Source organism: Chlorella variabilis, assembly GCF_000147415.1.
Source record: "Chlorella variabilis unplaced genomic scaffold CHLNCscaffold_7, whole genome shotgun sequence".
NCBI lineage: Eukaryota > Viridiplantae > Chlorophyta > Trebouxiophyceae > Chlorellales > Chlorellaceae > Chlorella > Chlorella variabilis.
Genome location: NW_005435081.1, coordinates 949,555 through 960,109, shown reverse-complemented (window position 1 = coordinate 960,109; position 10,555 = coordinate 949,555). Strand labels below are relative to the sequence as shown.

Sequence of the window (10,555 nt, the reverse complement as noted above, 5' to 3'; positions counted from 1 at the left end):
CAGCGAGACGTCATCTTCGCCGCATCGCTGTACGTGGCCTAGGCTAGGCTCCGCCGGCGCTGTGCGGCACACCAGAGGCAGGCGCGGGGTTTAGTGTACAAGGGATTGGGATGCAGCCAGCGGTCCAACAAGCTGCCGTGTCTACCAAAAATGGAAAAAAAATTGAAAAACGCAGCATGCGCAAGGCTAAACACGAAATGCAATGGAAGGGGAAGGGGGCGAGGCAGGGGGTCTCCTCTACAACACAGTGATGAACGCACAGGGCAGGTCTGGAGGGCAACGGGCTAGGGGCAGTACTGGGCGAGTGGCAGTTAGGGAAAAAGGGTGGGTGATCACGGCGGCACCCTACAGTGTGTACATCACAGGCAGTATCGACAGCAGCTGTTGGTCGGCTTTTTTTTTTGCGGGGCGTGTGTTCTGCATCAAGGGCCCTCGAGCAACGTTCATTCATGTGGCGTGGGCATCATGCCAGGTGGCCAGCTGGGGTAGGCATGCAGGCAGGCGAAAGGCCTCGTGGCTTGGCCGCCGCGTCGGCCTGCTCGGCGGCCTGCTGCAGGGTGGTGGGGCTCGTGGGCGAGGGCTCCTCCCCAGCTGCTGCGCTGCCGCCTGCAGGTGCATCGGCAGGCGATACGGGGCTCGCTGGGGCTCCAAAGCATGCCTGCAGGCGGCTCGCAATTGCCCTGTATTGCACCCACATCTGCCTGCGCTCCCACCTGCGGTGGGGGCACCAACGTCGACCGGCGCGGTCTCGGCTGCGGGCAGAGGCTTGTCGAGGAAGCAGCGGCCGGAGATGGGCAGATGCATGGGCGGCGTGCCAAACGGCACGGCTCCCACGGCGCCCGCAGAGGCGTAGCCGCCGCTGAAGAAGGACTTGCCTGCAGCAAAGGCAGCCACAGGCGCGGTGGGCGGGCGGCTGGGCGGGCGGGCGGCGGTGCGCGCGACGCCTTGGGCGGAGGGCGGCAAGGCAGGCGGCAGCCGCACCGCTCGATCCACTGGCGCAAAACACTTCCCAGGCGTGCTACAGACGCCTGATTGTCCAGCAGCGCGACGCGGTGCGGCGGCAGGCCACGTGACTGCCCAAGGGCACTGGATTGCGGCCGGGCGGGGGTTTGCGGCAGGCCACGCACTCTTGCCAGGAATCTCCCTGACTCCTCCCAGACCCTCGATAGGGTAGGTGTCCGGCACGTTCATCCACGGCTGTTTCGATGACTGCATCACGGCCAGGTTGCTTGCAAGTCGCGGAGGTGGCCAAATCAACAAGGGTTTAGTGCGGGGATGCGAAACAAGTGCCGGGCAGGTGAGTGAGGAACCCAATAGTCAGGACGTGGGTATGAACTTTCCTCCCCCGCCTCCCCGCCCGCCCGGGGCCCGATCCAGGCCGCCGGAGCCGTCGGGCTCGCGTTGACCGCCGCTCTCGCCGTGCCCGCCTTCCATCTGAAGCGCCGCACGGGCCGCACCGCCACGGATCGCGAGATGGCGCGGGCCATCTCGCCGCGCCGGGCTCCAGGTGGCCCGGGGAGCGGCGGAAGCCACGTGCAGCACGAAATATGCCGTTTCAGCCCCGCCGCCAATTCTGCACCAGTTCTCTGGAGCATGGGCTCGCCGCCGCCGCAGCAGCAGCAGCCTGTGCAACAGCCTGCGATCAATCTCATTCAAAGCCGCTGGTCGCCTGTGCAACAGCCTTAGGGTTTTCAATCGCTGACAACCACCTTAGGTGTGGGGGGTGGCTGGGGTGTAGGGTTCAACAGACGACAACATCTTAGGGTTATTTTTTCAGTCCCGAAGCACGCCAAAAGCAGCCCACACATGCCGCGCCTCCTTCAAAGCAATATTGGCAATGAACATCAGCAGCACGGATGCCTGAAAACAAACAGCACAGGGCGGCAGTAGGGTGCAGGCTGGCGGCAGCCTGCGCAGGCGATTGCCGCCACGCACGGCGTTGCAACAGGCACCTCCCCGCCGAGGCCCAGGGAGCCATCGGCTGCCTGCCTGAACGAGGGAGGAGGGAGGAAGCGGGCTCAGAAGCCCGCTTCCGACCGGCCCGAGGGCAGGCAGGCAGCCGATGGCGGACTGGGCAGAGCGGATGCATCGCCCTCCTCAATGCCACCAACCTGCCGCCATAGCCGTCGTATGCAATCAATCTCGTTCAAAGCCGCTGGTCGCCTGTGCAACAGCCTTAGGGTTTTCAATCGCCGACAACCACCTTAGGTGTGGGGGGTGGCTGGGGTGTAGGGATCAACAGACGACAACATCTTAGGGTTATTTTTTCAGTCCCGAAGCGCGCCAAAAGCAGCCCACACATGCGGCGCCTCCTTCAAGGCAATGAATATCAGCAGCACGGATGCATTTCCCACCATGAGCAGCTGCAAAAGAAATGCAAAACATCCACATGCAGCACGTCGCCCCGGCAGCAGCCGCCGCCGCACATACGCCACCGCCATTGCCGAGCTGCATCATCCCGATCCAAGCTCCGACATCGTCAATTTGGCAGTTAACCAAGTTGAGCTCACACATGCAGATCAGGCCGAGCGCTCTGGAGCCCGCCCCCGACCGGCCCGAGGGCAGGCAGGCAGCCGATGGCGGACTGGGCGGAGCGGATGCAGGCCATCGGTCTGCAGGTGCTAACCTATCGAGGGTTCCTCCCCAGCATCACATCGAAACAGGCATGGTGGGCCCTGCATGGGACCAAGTTTTCTTCCAGCGCCATGCGGCGCCCGGCCGTCGTCTGCCGCCCCTCAGAACAGCGTGCGCAGCGTCTGGGTGGGCGCCTCTGTGGGCGCCCCCGCCGGCAGCACCGCCGCCGCCAGGGCGTCAATGTCGGCATACTTGAGGATGCCGGTGTCTGTGTGGCGGAAGATCGTCTGGCGGCCGTCAAAGGCGAGGCAGCCGCCCTGCTGCGTCAGCAGCCGCTCATCCGCCGGCGCCAGCTCGTTCCCTGCACGGCAGCCAAGACGGCGCTGGCGGGGAGGCAGCTGTCAAACAGCAGCAGGCAGAGGCAGCAGGAGAAGAGGCAGGCCAGCCAGCAGCGCGGCAGGCACCTGCTCAGTCCCACCCCCGGTCTCAGGCCCATAGCCCAGCCAGCAGCCTGCCATCTCAAACACACAACACACACACGCAGCGGCCAGCTCACAGTGCGACAGCACCAGGTTCATGTTGTACAGCCGCAGCGTGGCCAGCTCAAAGGGCCGCTGGTAGCCCCTGCCCAGCACATCAAACAGGTTGCCGCCGCCGCCGCCGCCGCCACCGCCGCCGCCGCCAGAGGTGAACACCGGCTTGGCGGAGCGGTCGCCGACGTAGCCGCGCAGCACCTCCTGGATTGTCCCCGGGGATCCGACGCCGGCCAGCATGACCAGCAGCTTGGCGTAGGCGCTGATCCTGGTTTCCGGGGCAAAGCCGGGGCTGAAGGCCAGGGCTGAGTAGAGGGCGCCGGTGGGGTCTGCGGGCTTGGTGGCGGGAGGAGGCGGGGGTGCCAGGCTTGGCGCAGGACATGGGCACAAACCCTTCTCTGCCACCACCAACATAGTTACCAGCACACACACGCCGCCCTCTGCCAGCCAGGTCCTCGCCCACCTGCATACAGCAGATCCAGTGGGAAGCCCAGCAGCTCGGCAAACTTGCGAGCCTTCTCCGGCTCCCCCAGCCCCACCGCCAGCACCCCAACGCCCGAGGCACGCAGCTGCAGGGAGGGAGGGAGGCGGGCGCGGCGGCGGTGGTGGCCGTAGGGGCCTGGCACTTGGAGAGACACGGGGCCCCTGGGGAGGTGTGCGCCCAGGCGAGCGGCAGGCGGCAGGGAGGTGTGCGCCCCGGCTGGGAGTCAAGCGGCCCTGCCGCTGCCGCCGCCACGCCGCCACCCCTCACCTCTGGCAGCACCGCCAGCAGCTTCTGCGCACACTCGGTGCTGCTCAGGTCGCCAAAGTGCGTGAGGCAGGCGACGACGCAGCGCGTGCCGGGCTGCGCCTGCCACAGCGAGGTCAGCGCCACCTCCTCGCCGCTGGCAGCAGACAGCACCGTGTGCTGCTGCAGAACGTCGTAGTCCGACACGGTGCTCAGGCTGGTGCTGGAGCTGGCGGAGCAGCGGCGGCGCTGCTGCTGGTGCTGCAGGGGCAGGCGCCGACGCAGGGGCGCGCCGCGCGAGGCGGCAGGCTGGGCAGCGGCGCCAGCCGGCGGTACGGCGGTGGCCGTCAGGGGCCGCCTGCCGCTGCGACGTGCATCACGGGCGGAGGCTGTGCATGGCGCCGAGCTGGCTGTGCATGCTGCCATGATGCCTGCCCCTGGCGACTGGCAGGCACGGGGATGTGGCTGCGCGAAACTGTGGGTGCCGGCGGGAAGTGGGGCGGGAGGCCGTCAGGGCGGTGTGGGGAAGGGCGGACCACGCAATCACAGCGCTCGATTCGGCTCATTGCTTTGCACCTGTTTTTTGTGGGCTGCAACCTGTTGGCGGGCTGCAAGCGAGGACTGGCGACTTGTGGTGTACGTTTTCTCAGCCAGCTGCTGGATCGGCTCCCGGTGCAGTCCAGACGGCCGACAGGCACCACGCTGATCAAAAGCGGATGGAGCCATGCAGGTTCAAGCCCCACAGGCGCAACCGCAGCACGCAGCACGAGAGCCGTCCGCAGCAAATTCAGCCCAAACGGTTGCTCCTGGACGCCTCCTTGATATTGTGACCAATCCATACATTGATTTAGACAACTCTGGGCGTGCTTTTGCCGGCGCATGGCCGAGTTGAGATCGTTCATTCTTCGCACCGAGGTGCTGCACCTGTACCGGCAGCTGCTGCGCGTGACAAAGGGTGCCCGAGATCCGGCTGCTCGAGGTCAGGCGCTGCCGCTGTGGCTGGCCGCCGCCACCGCCGCCGTGCCACCTGCCATCGGCCGCCCCCTCATGCGACGTCGCTCACTGCTGCTGCTGCTGCTGCTGGTCTGCTGCTTACGCGGGTGCCTCTCCCTCTGCTCCCTGCTGCAGCGGAGCTGCGGCACGAGATCCGACAGCAGTTTGACGCGCACCGGGGGCCCCAGGAGCAGCACTCTGTGCGGTTCCTGCTCAGCGACGGCAGGCTGAAGTTGAAGCAGCTGGGGGAGATGCTGGGCATGCAGCAATAATGCAGGGGGCTGTGGCAGCCGTGCTCTCAGGCAGACAGCCCGCCGTGCTGCTGCCCAGCTCCATTCCCGCTTTGACCAAACTTCCAGCTCGGCGCCCTGTTTCTGCGCTCCAGTTTCCCAACTGCTCTCCTCTCCTGCTGGCGACAGCCACGGTTTTCATTTGCAGTCCCACATGTGACATTCACTGACGAAGGCTCAGGCTTGGAGCAGGCCTCTTCTAGGGATTGAGTGCACTGGCTGTCCAGATCGCAGACAGAAAGCAAGCAAGCAAGCAAGCATTTCAGTGGTGGTACAACGTACAAAAGAAGGCGTGTCCCCTAGTGTACAATGGCAGCCAGCGGGCGGCTTGCTGGGCAGCGGCGCTGCTTCACTTGCGCCCGCCCTTCAGGTGCTGCCAAAAGTGCGCCTTCTTGCCGCCGCCTGGCTTCTTGTCCGGCCGCCCGGCGCCAGCAGCTGAGCCCCCATCCACAGCGGGCGCAGCTGCGGCCTCGGTCTGCTGCTGCCTTTGCTTAGCCGCCTTCCCACTGCTGGCAGGCACGCCGGTGGGTGGTGGCTTCTGCAGCTGCACCTGGGCTGTCACTGCTGGAGAGGGCAGCGGCGCCGCGGGCTGCGGGGTGGCTGGCGGCGGCGGCAGGGGCGCTGCTCCGGCCGCCTGGGCTGGCAGCGGTACCCCCCTGCTTGGCACACCCCTCGGAGCAACAGCCGATGAGCTAGGCAGCGCAGGGGCGGCAGCCGGGGTGCCCACGCTGCTGGGGGCAGCAATGGGCTGGTGCATGGCAGCAGCATGCAGCCTGGCGGGCGCCTTGGCAGCCCGCAGCAGCCCCTGCTGCATCGCCGGCTGCGGCTGCTGCGCCGCCAGGCTGTCGATTGCATCCTCCACAGACAGGCTCTTGCTGCGGAAGGTGCGCAGCTGCCTGGCAGCTGCCTCCTCCTCAACGGCGCCGCCAGCGCCGCCGCTGGGCGCCGCCGGCCCCAGCGGCGGCCTGGCCGCCGAGGGCAACTGCGGCGGCCCTACACCTGCTGCCGGCCCTGCTGCTGCCTCTCCGGGGGCATCTTCCGTCACCGAGGCCAGGCCATGGCCGTGCGAGGAGCGGTGGCGGCTGTGCAGGCCCAGGGCGGGGCCCAGGCCCCCTGCCACGCCTCCACCCCGCACGCTGCCCTCGGGGCTCTGCAGCAGCTCCCCAACAGACACGCTCTTGCGCCGCGCCAGGCTGCTGCCGCTGCGCTCCAGCTGGGCCTCCACCGCCGCCGCCAGGCTGCCGTAGCTCTGGGTCTTGCGTATGGCGGCGGCCGCCTCTGCCGCAGGCGGCGGCGGCGGCACGGCGCCGCCGCTCCCTGCCCCGCCCGCCTCCTCCTCCTCCTCTGCCTCTGCCGTGGCGGCCAGCGCTTGCAGGTCTCCGGTGCTCCAGCTCTTCTGCTTGCCACCCAGCGCGCTGGCCACGCCAGGGCCACTGCCGATGAAGAGAGAAGTGGGAAGGGCCGGCGGGACAGGCATGGTCTGTCACGTCTCCTAGGGTTCCAGCAGACTGCGTGCACACATTGCACCAGGGCTGCCCATCCCCTTGCCGGCCCCCAGCACACAGTGACCCCTAGCACAGCACAGCCTGCACTGAAACAGCCTGTGCTTTCACACCCACCACGCCGGTACACCCCCAGCGGCGCCCCTCACCTGAGGTACCGCGGCGGCAGCACCCTGGCCAGCTGCCGGTTCATGCGCTCCCACCCCTCGGCGCTGCGCGGCACGGCCAGCGGCTGCACCAGGCGCGCCTGGCTGCGCTCCCAGCTGAGCGCGGGGCTGATGCACCGCTCCTGGAGCTCCTCAGGAAGTTTGGCCAAATGCAGCTGGGCCTGCGGCAGGGGAGGCAGTACACACACAGCTTGTACACAAAACTTGCACACAAACCTGGCGAGGCAGGCAGACGAAGTGGCAAAGGGGAGGCGGGCGGGCAACGCAGCGCAGGGCAGGCAGAGCGGCCAGGAGGCGGGCAGCAGTAGGTCGCTCTCAGTCCCGCAGGGACAGAGCGCGCGCACAGAGCGCGGGCACGAGAGAGAGAGACACACACAAGGACACACAAGAGACACACACGCGCACCAGCGGCGTCTGCAGGATGTCGTCGATGGTGGGGCGCTGGGCGGGGCTGTGCCGCAGCATGCCCGCCACCAGGCCGCGCAGCTCTTCAGAGTATCGGGGGGAGATGGGGGGGACCGCGCCCGCCAGCACCTGCGGGGAGGGGGGGAGGGGCCATCCCAGGCCGGGCTGGACGAGGCGAAGGAGGTCTTGGCGGGGGCAGACAGGCAGGTGCTCGCTGGCAGGCGGCTGCCTGGCAGCTCAGGATGGTGGCAGCCTCCAGAGACAGGACCGAGGCGGGGCGAGGCAAGCAGCGGGAGGCTGTCCTGCCCTTGGGGGGCTCAGGGTGCGGCCTCGGCAGGGAGGGAGGGGCACCCACCTTCTGCTTCACCTCGGCATCGCTGCCGCCCAGGAACAGCGGGCGCAGGGTGCAGAGCTCGTGCAGGATGCAGCCCAGCGCCCACATGTCTGCGGGGCAGGGGCGAGGGGTGCGGTGGTGGTTGGGGGCAGCAGAGCGGTGCCAAAGTCATTCATGAGCCGCAGGCTCATCAGTAAGGGGTGTCAAAGACAAGCCAGGCAAGCCACACATGCACCCTGCGCCGAGACCCCCCCCTTACAAGGGTTCCGCCAGCCAGCCCCAGCCGCCCACCTGCGGAGTAGGAGTAAGGCTGGTGCCTCCACATCTCAGGGGGCATGTAGTGGGGGGTTCCAATCTGCGGCAGCACGCAGCACACGCTTGAGTCAACACAGGCACATGCAGAGTCAGCCTCAGCTGCCGGGGGGGCCTGCACCAGAAGCCCATACCGCCCCGCACACAGGTCGCGCACACACATCCCACCCCCTCCCAGCCACCGCAGGCACATCAAGCTGCCCACGTGCCACCACAACCACACACACACACCACAACCATACACACACAGCCGCCAGCCGCCTCGCCCGCCCACCATGGCGCTGGCAAACACGCGGTCCAGCAGCTGGCTGATGCCCAGATCCGCCAGCTTCACCACCCCCCGCTCAGTCAGCAGCAGGTTGCTGGGCTTCAGGTCCCTGCACGGGCGGGCAGGCGGGCAGCAGGGTGCGATGCGTGCATGCGCGGGTGGATGCGCAGGCGAAAGAGGGGGAGGCTAGCGGGCGCTGCTGGCACGTGCCGCGCCAAGGCCTGCGGGGCACCTTTTCTATGTTCACCTGTGGCTGCCGGGCCCCCTGCCAGTGATGGGAGCCTGCCCTCCCCACCCCCACATGGTATGGTATGTCACGCTCACCTGTGCAGCACGTGGCTGTGGTGCAGGTACTGCAGGCCCAGCGCCACCTGCAGGAAGGCGGCCATCACCTGGTCCTGGCTGAAGTGCACCCCCGTGGCCGCACGCTTCCTGCGGCGCCAGCGTGCGGGGGTGGGGGTTGGCAGGTGGGCGCAGGCAGGCATGCCAACCAGGGCAGGGCAGGCCAGGTCTCGTGCGTGCGGCCCAGCTGGCGCGCTGACAGCCAGCACACACACCCAGCCACACTCCCGGGTCGTTTCCGCCCCCTGCTGCTGAGCACCCACTTGATGAGGGAGCCCAGGTCGCCGCCCCCCACCAGCTCCAGCACCAGGCACAGCTTGCCGTGGTCGCAGAAGGCTTCGTAGAAGGTTGTCAGGTTGGGGTGGGACAGGGAGGCCAGCAGCCTGCAGGGAAGGTGGAAAGGCACATCACACGGCGGCGGCGCTGGCACGGGCGCGGCGGGCCGACTGGCGGGCCACGGCCATGCGGCGCCAGCAGCGGGGGAGGGCCCAGCGGGCAGGCCGCCGGCCCCACGTTCGAGCGGGCTGCCTGGCAGCGGGCCGGGCGGCGGCAGGCGCCTCGCCTGATCTCGTTCACCACGTCTGCCTGCTCCTCCGGCCCCAGCGCCCGCACATCCGCCACCTTGAGGGCATAGTCCTTCTGGTCAGCCCTGCGCCGCGCCTGGTACCTGGAGGAAGGAGGAAAGAGCGAGGATGGGTCGAAACAGGGGACAGGAGGGTGACGCGCGTGCGGGGGGACTTTGACGCACCGCGAGCAGCCAGCCAGGCGCGGCGCCGCGAGGCGGCAATCTGGCGGCGCGCCGACGCTGTGTCCCGTCGTGGGCGTGGCAAACACCTCCCCTCCACCTCCCCGTCTCCCCGCTGCAACTGCAAGCTCACACGGTGGCAAAGGAGCCCTTGCCCAGCTTCTTGGTGACAGTAAAGTGCTTCTCCAGCTCCAGCTCGGTCTCAGAGCCCAGCCAGCGGCTGGCCGACCGCCGCGGCAGCAGCTTCTTCAGCATGCGGGGCTAGCGCCCAAGGCGGCGGCGGCACCTGTGGGCGCCGGGCAGCGGCGGCAAGGTGGCGGTGGCAGCAGGTGGGGCGACAGCAGGCGGAGGCCCCTGGCTCCCGCGCCCTGCAAAGCCGCGCGTCAGGGCCAAAGCCGCGCGTCTGTCAAGTGTTGCTGCGGAGGCCCGAGGCGCTGGGCAGGAGTGGTGCGTGCCAGAGAGCGAACCGACCACCTTGGATGGCCAAGGGGAGGTGCAAATGGCGAAACTGGCCCCGGCCGCACCGCCTGCACGTGCTGATGCCCGGCAGCGCGAGCAGCGGGGCGCCAGCTGGGGCCCCTGCCTCCTCCCCTTCCCCATCTGCTCTTTGAACAGATTCACAATCCAACGAAGAATGGATGCAGTGAATGCAAGAAGGGGAGCAGAGGCAGAGGGAGATGGCAGAGGGAAAAGTGGGGATCGCTGCCCGACACGGGCACAAGCTCAAGTGCAGGCGCAGGCATGTCATAGAACACCCAGGCGGCGCTGTGGCTGCACGGTACGCCAGCCATGCGCCCGCCGCAATGCCAGTCACGAAGTGCTGGGTGGCACAGACACGCTGCCCAAGCCACCCAGGCAACAGTGTGCTGACCACATGCGGCCTGCGACGCCACCTGGGCGCCAGTGTGACGTGGCGCCACCTGGGCAGCCCAGCACCCATCAGAACCAGTCCTGGTGCATGCTGGAGTCGTGGTCGCCATACATCAGCCGCCACAGCCGCCCGCCCCGCCCCGCCTTCTTCTTCTTCTTCTGCCCGGCGTCCCCCTCGGGCCGCCGCTCGGTGGCCGAGGAGGCGGCGGCGGCGCCCACGCCGGCGCTGGCGGCGGGCGTGGCGGGCTGGGGCGGGTGCTGCCCCTGCCCCTGCCCTTGCCCCTGCCCCTGCTGCTGCTGCGCGGACTGGGTGGGAGCATCAGCATTGGTGGCGGCGCCCACGTGCCGCGGCGTGGCGGGAGGAGGGGTCGCCGCCGAGGCACAGAACTCAAACGGCTGGCGCGGCAGAGGGCCCGCCAGCCGCGTCAGGTCGTCGCCGCGGCCAGCGGGGCGCTCCCCCAGCTGCGCGGCGGACGGGGGGCGGGCGGGGGCA

At 68.3% G+C, this 10,555-nt stretch overlaps 5 protein-coding genes across 5 annotated transcripts in view; 2 read left to right on the top strand and 3 right to left on the bottom strand.

Annotated features, from left to right (window-relative positions):
• Nucleotides 1-42, top strand: part of CHLNCDRAFT_144334 (hypothetical protein) — a gene marked incomplete at both ends in the record, with an annotated part of 10,971 nt that extends 10,929 nt beyond the window's left edge. The window contains one exon of the mRNA XM_005848847.1: nt 8-42. Coding sequence (XP_005848909.1) covers nt 8-42 — 35 coding nt within the window. The remainder of the gene's footprint in view (nt 1-7) is intronic.
• Nucleotides 43-2,735: 2,693 nt separating this feature from the next.
• On the bottom strand, nt 2,736-4,211 carry CHLNCDRAFT_144332 (hypothetical protein; the record flags this gene model as incomplete). The annotated part of the gene is made up of 5 exons (XM_005848637.1): nt 2,736-2,935; nt 3,131-3,436; nt 3,571-3,676; nt 3,859-4,095; nt 4,206-4,211. The coding sequence occupies 5 exons, from the start codon at nt 4,209-4,211 to the stop codon at nt 2,736-2,738; spliced, it is 855 nt and encodes a 284-aa protein (XP_005848699.1).
• A 347-nt stretch (nt 4,212-4,558) lies between these two features.
• Nucleotides 4,559-5,099, top strand: CHLNCDRAFT_144331 (hypothetical protein; the record flags this gene model as incomplete). Its single annotated transcript, XM_005848846.1, has 3 exons — nt 4,559-4,564; nt 4,750-4,813; nt 4,963-5,099. The coding sequence occupies 3 exons, from the start codon at nt 4,559-4,561 to the stop codon at nt 5,097-5,099; spliced, it is 207 nt and encodes a 68-aa protein (XP_005848908.1).
• Nucleotides 5,100-7,185: 2,086 nt separating this feature from the next.
• Nucleotides 7,186-8,832, bottom strand: CHLNCDRAFT_11527 (hypothetical protein; the record flags this gene model as incomplete). Its single annotated transcript, XM_005848636.1, has 6 exons — nt 7,186-7,320; nt 7,547-7,635; nt 7,817-7,880; nt 8,112-8,214; nt 8,430-8,503; nt 8,671-8,832. Coding segments are annotated over 6 exons (627 nt in total), but the record flags the coding sequence as incomplete, so codon positions are not given.
• A 1,299-nt stretch (nt 8,833-10,131) lies between these two features.
• The window catches only part of CHLNCDRAFT_144329 (hypothetical protein), a gene marked incomplete at both ends in the record, with an annotated part of 4,273 nt that continues 3,849 nt past the window's right edge, over nt 10,132-10,555 (bottom strand). Inside the window, one exon of the mRNA XM_005848635.1 lies at nt 10,132-10,524. Within this exon, the coding sequence (XP_005848697.1) occupies nt 10,132-10,524 (393 nt within the window). The remainder of the gene's footprint in view (nt 10,525-10,555) is intronic.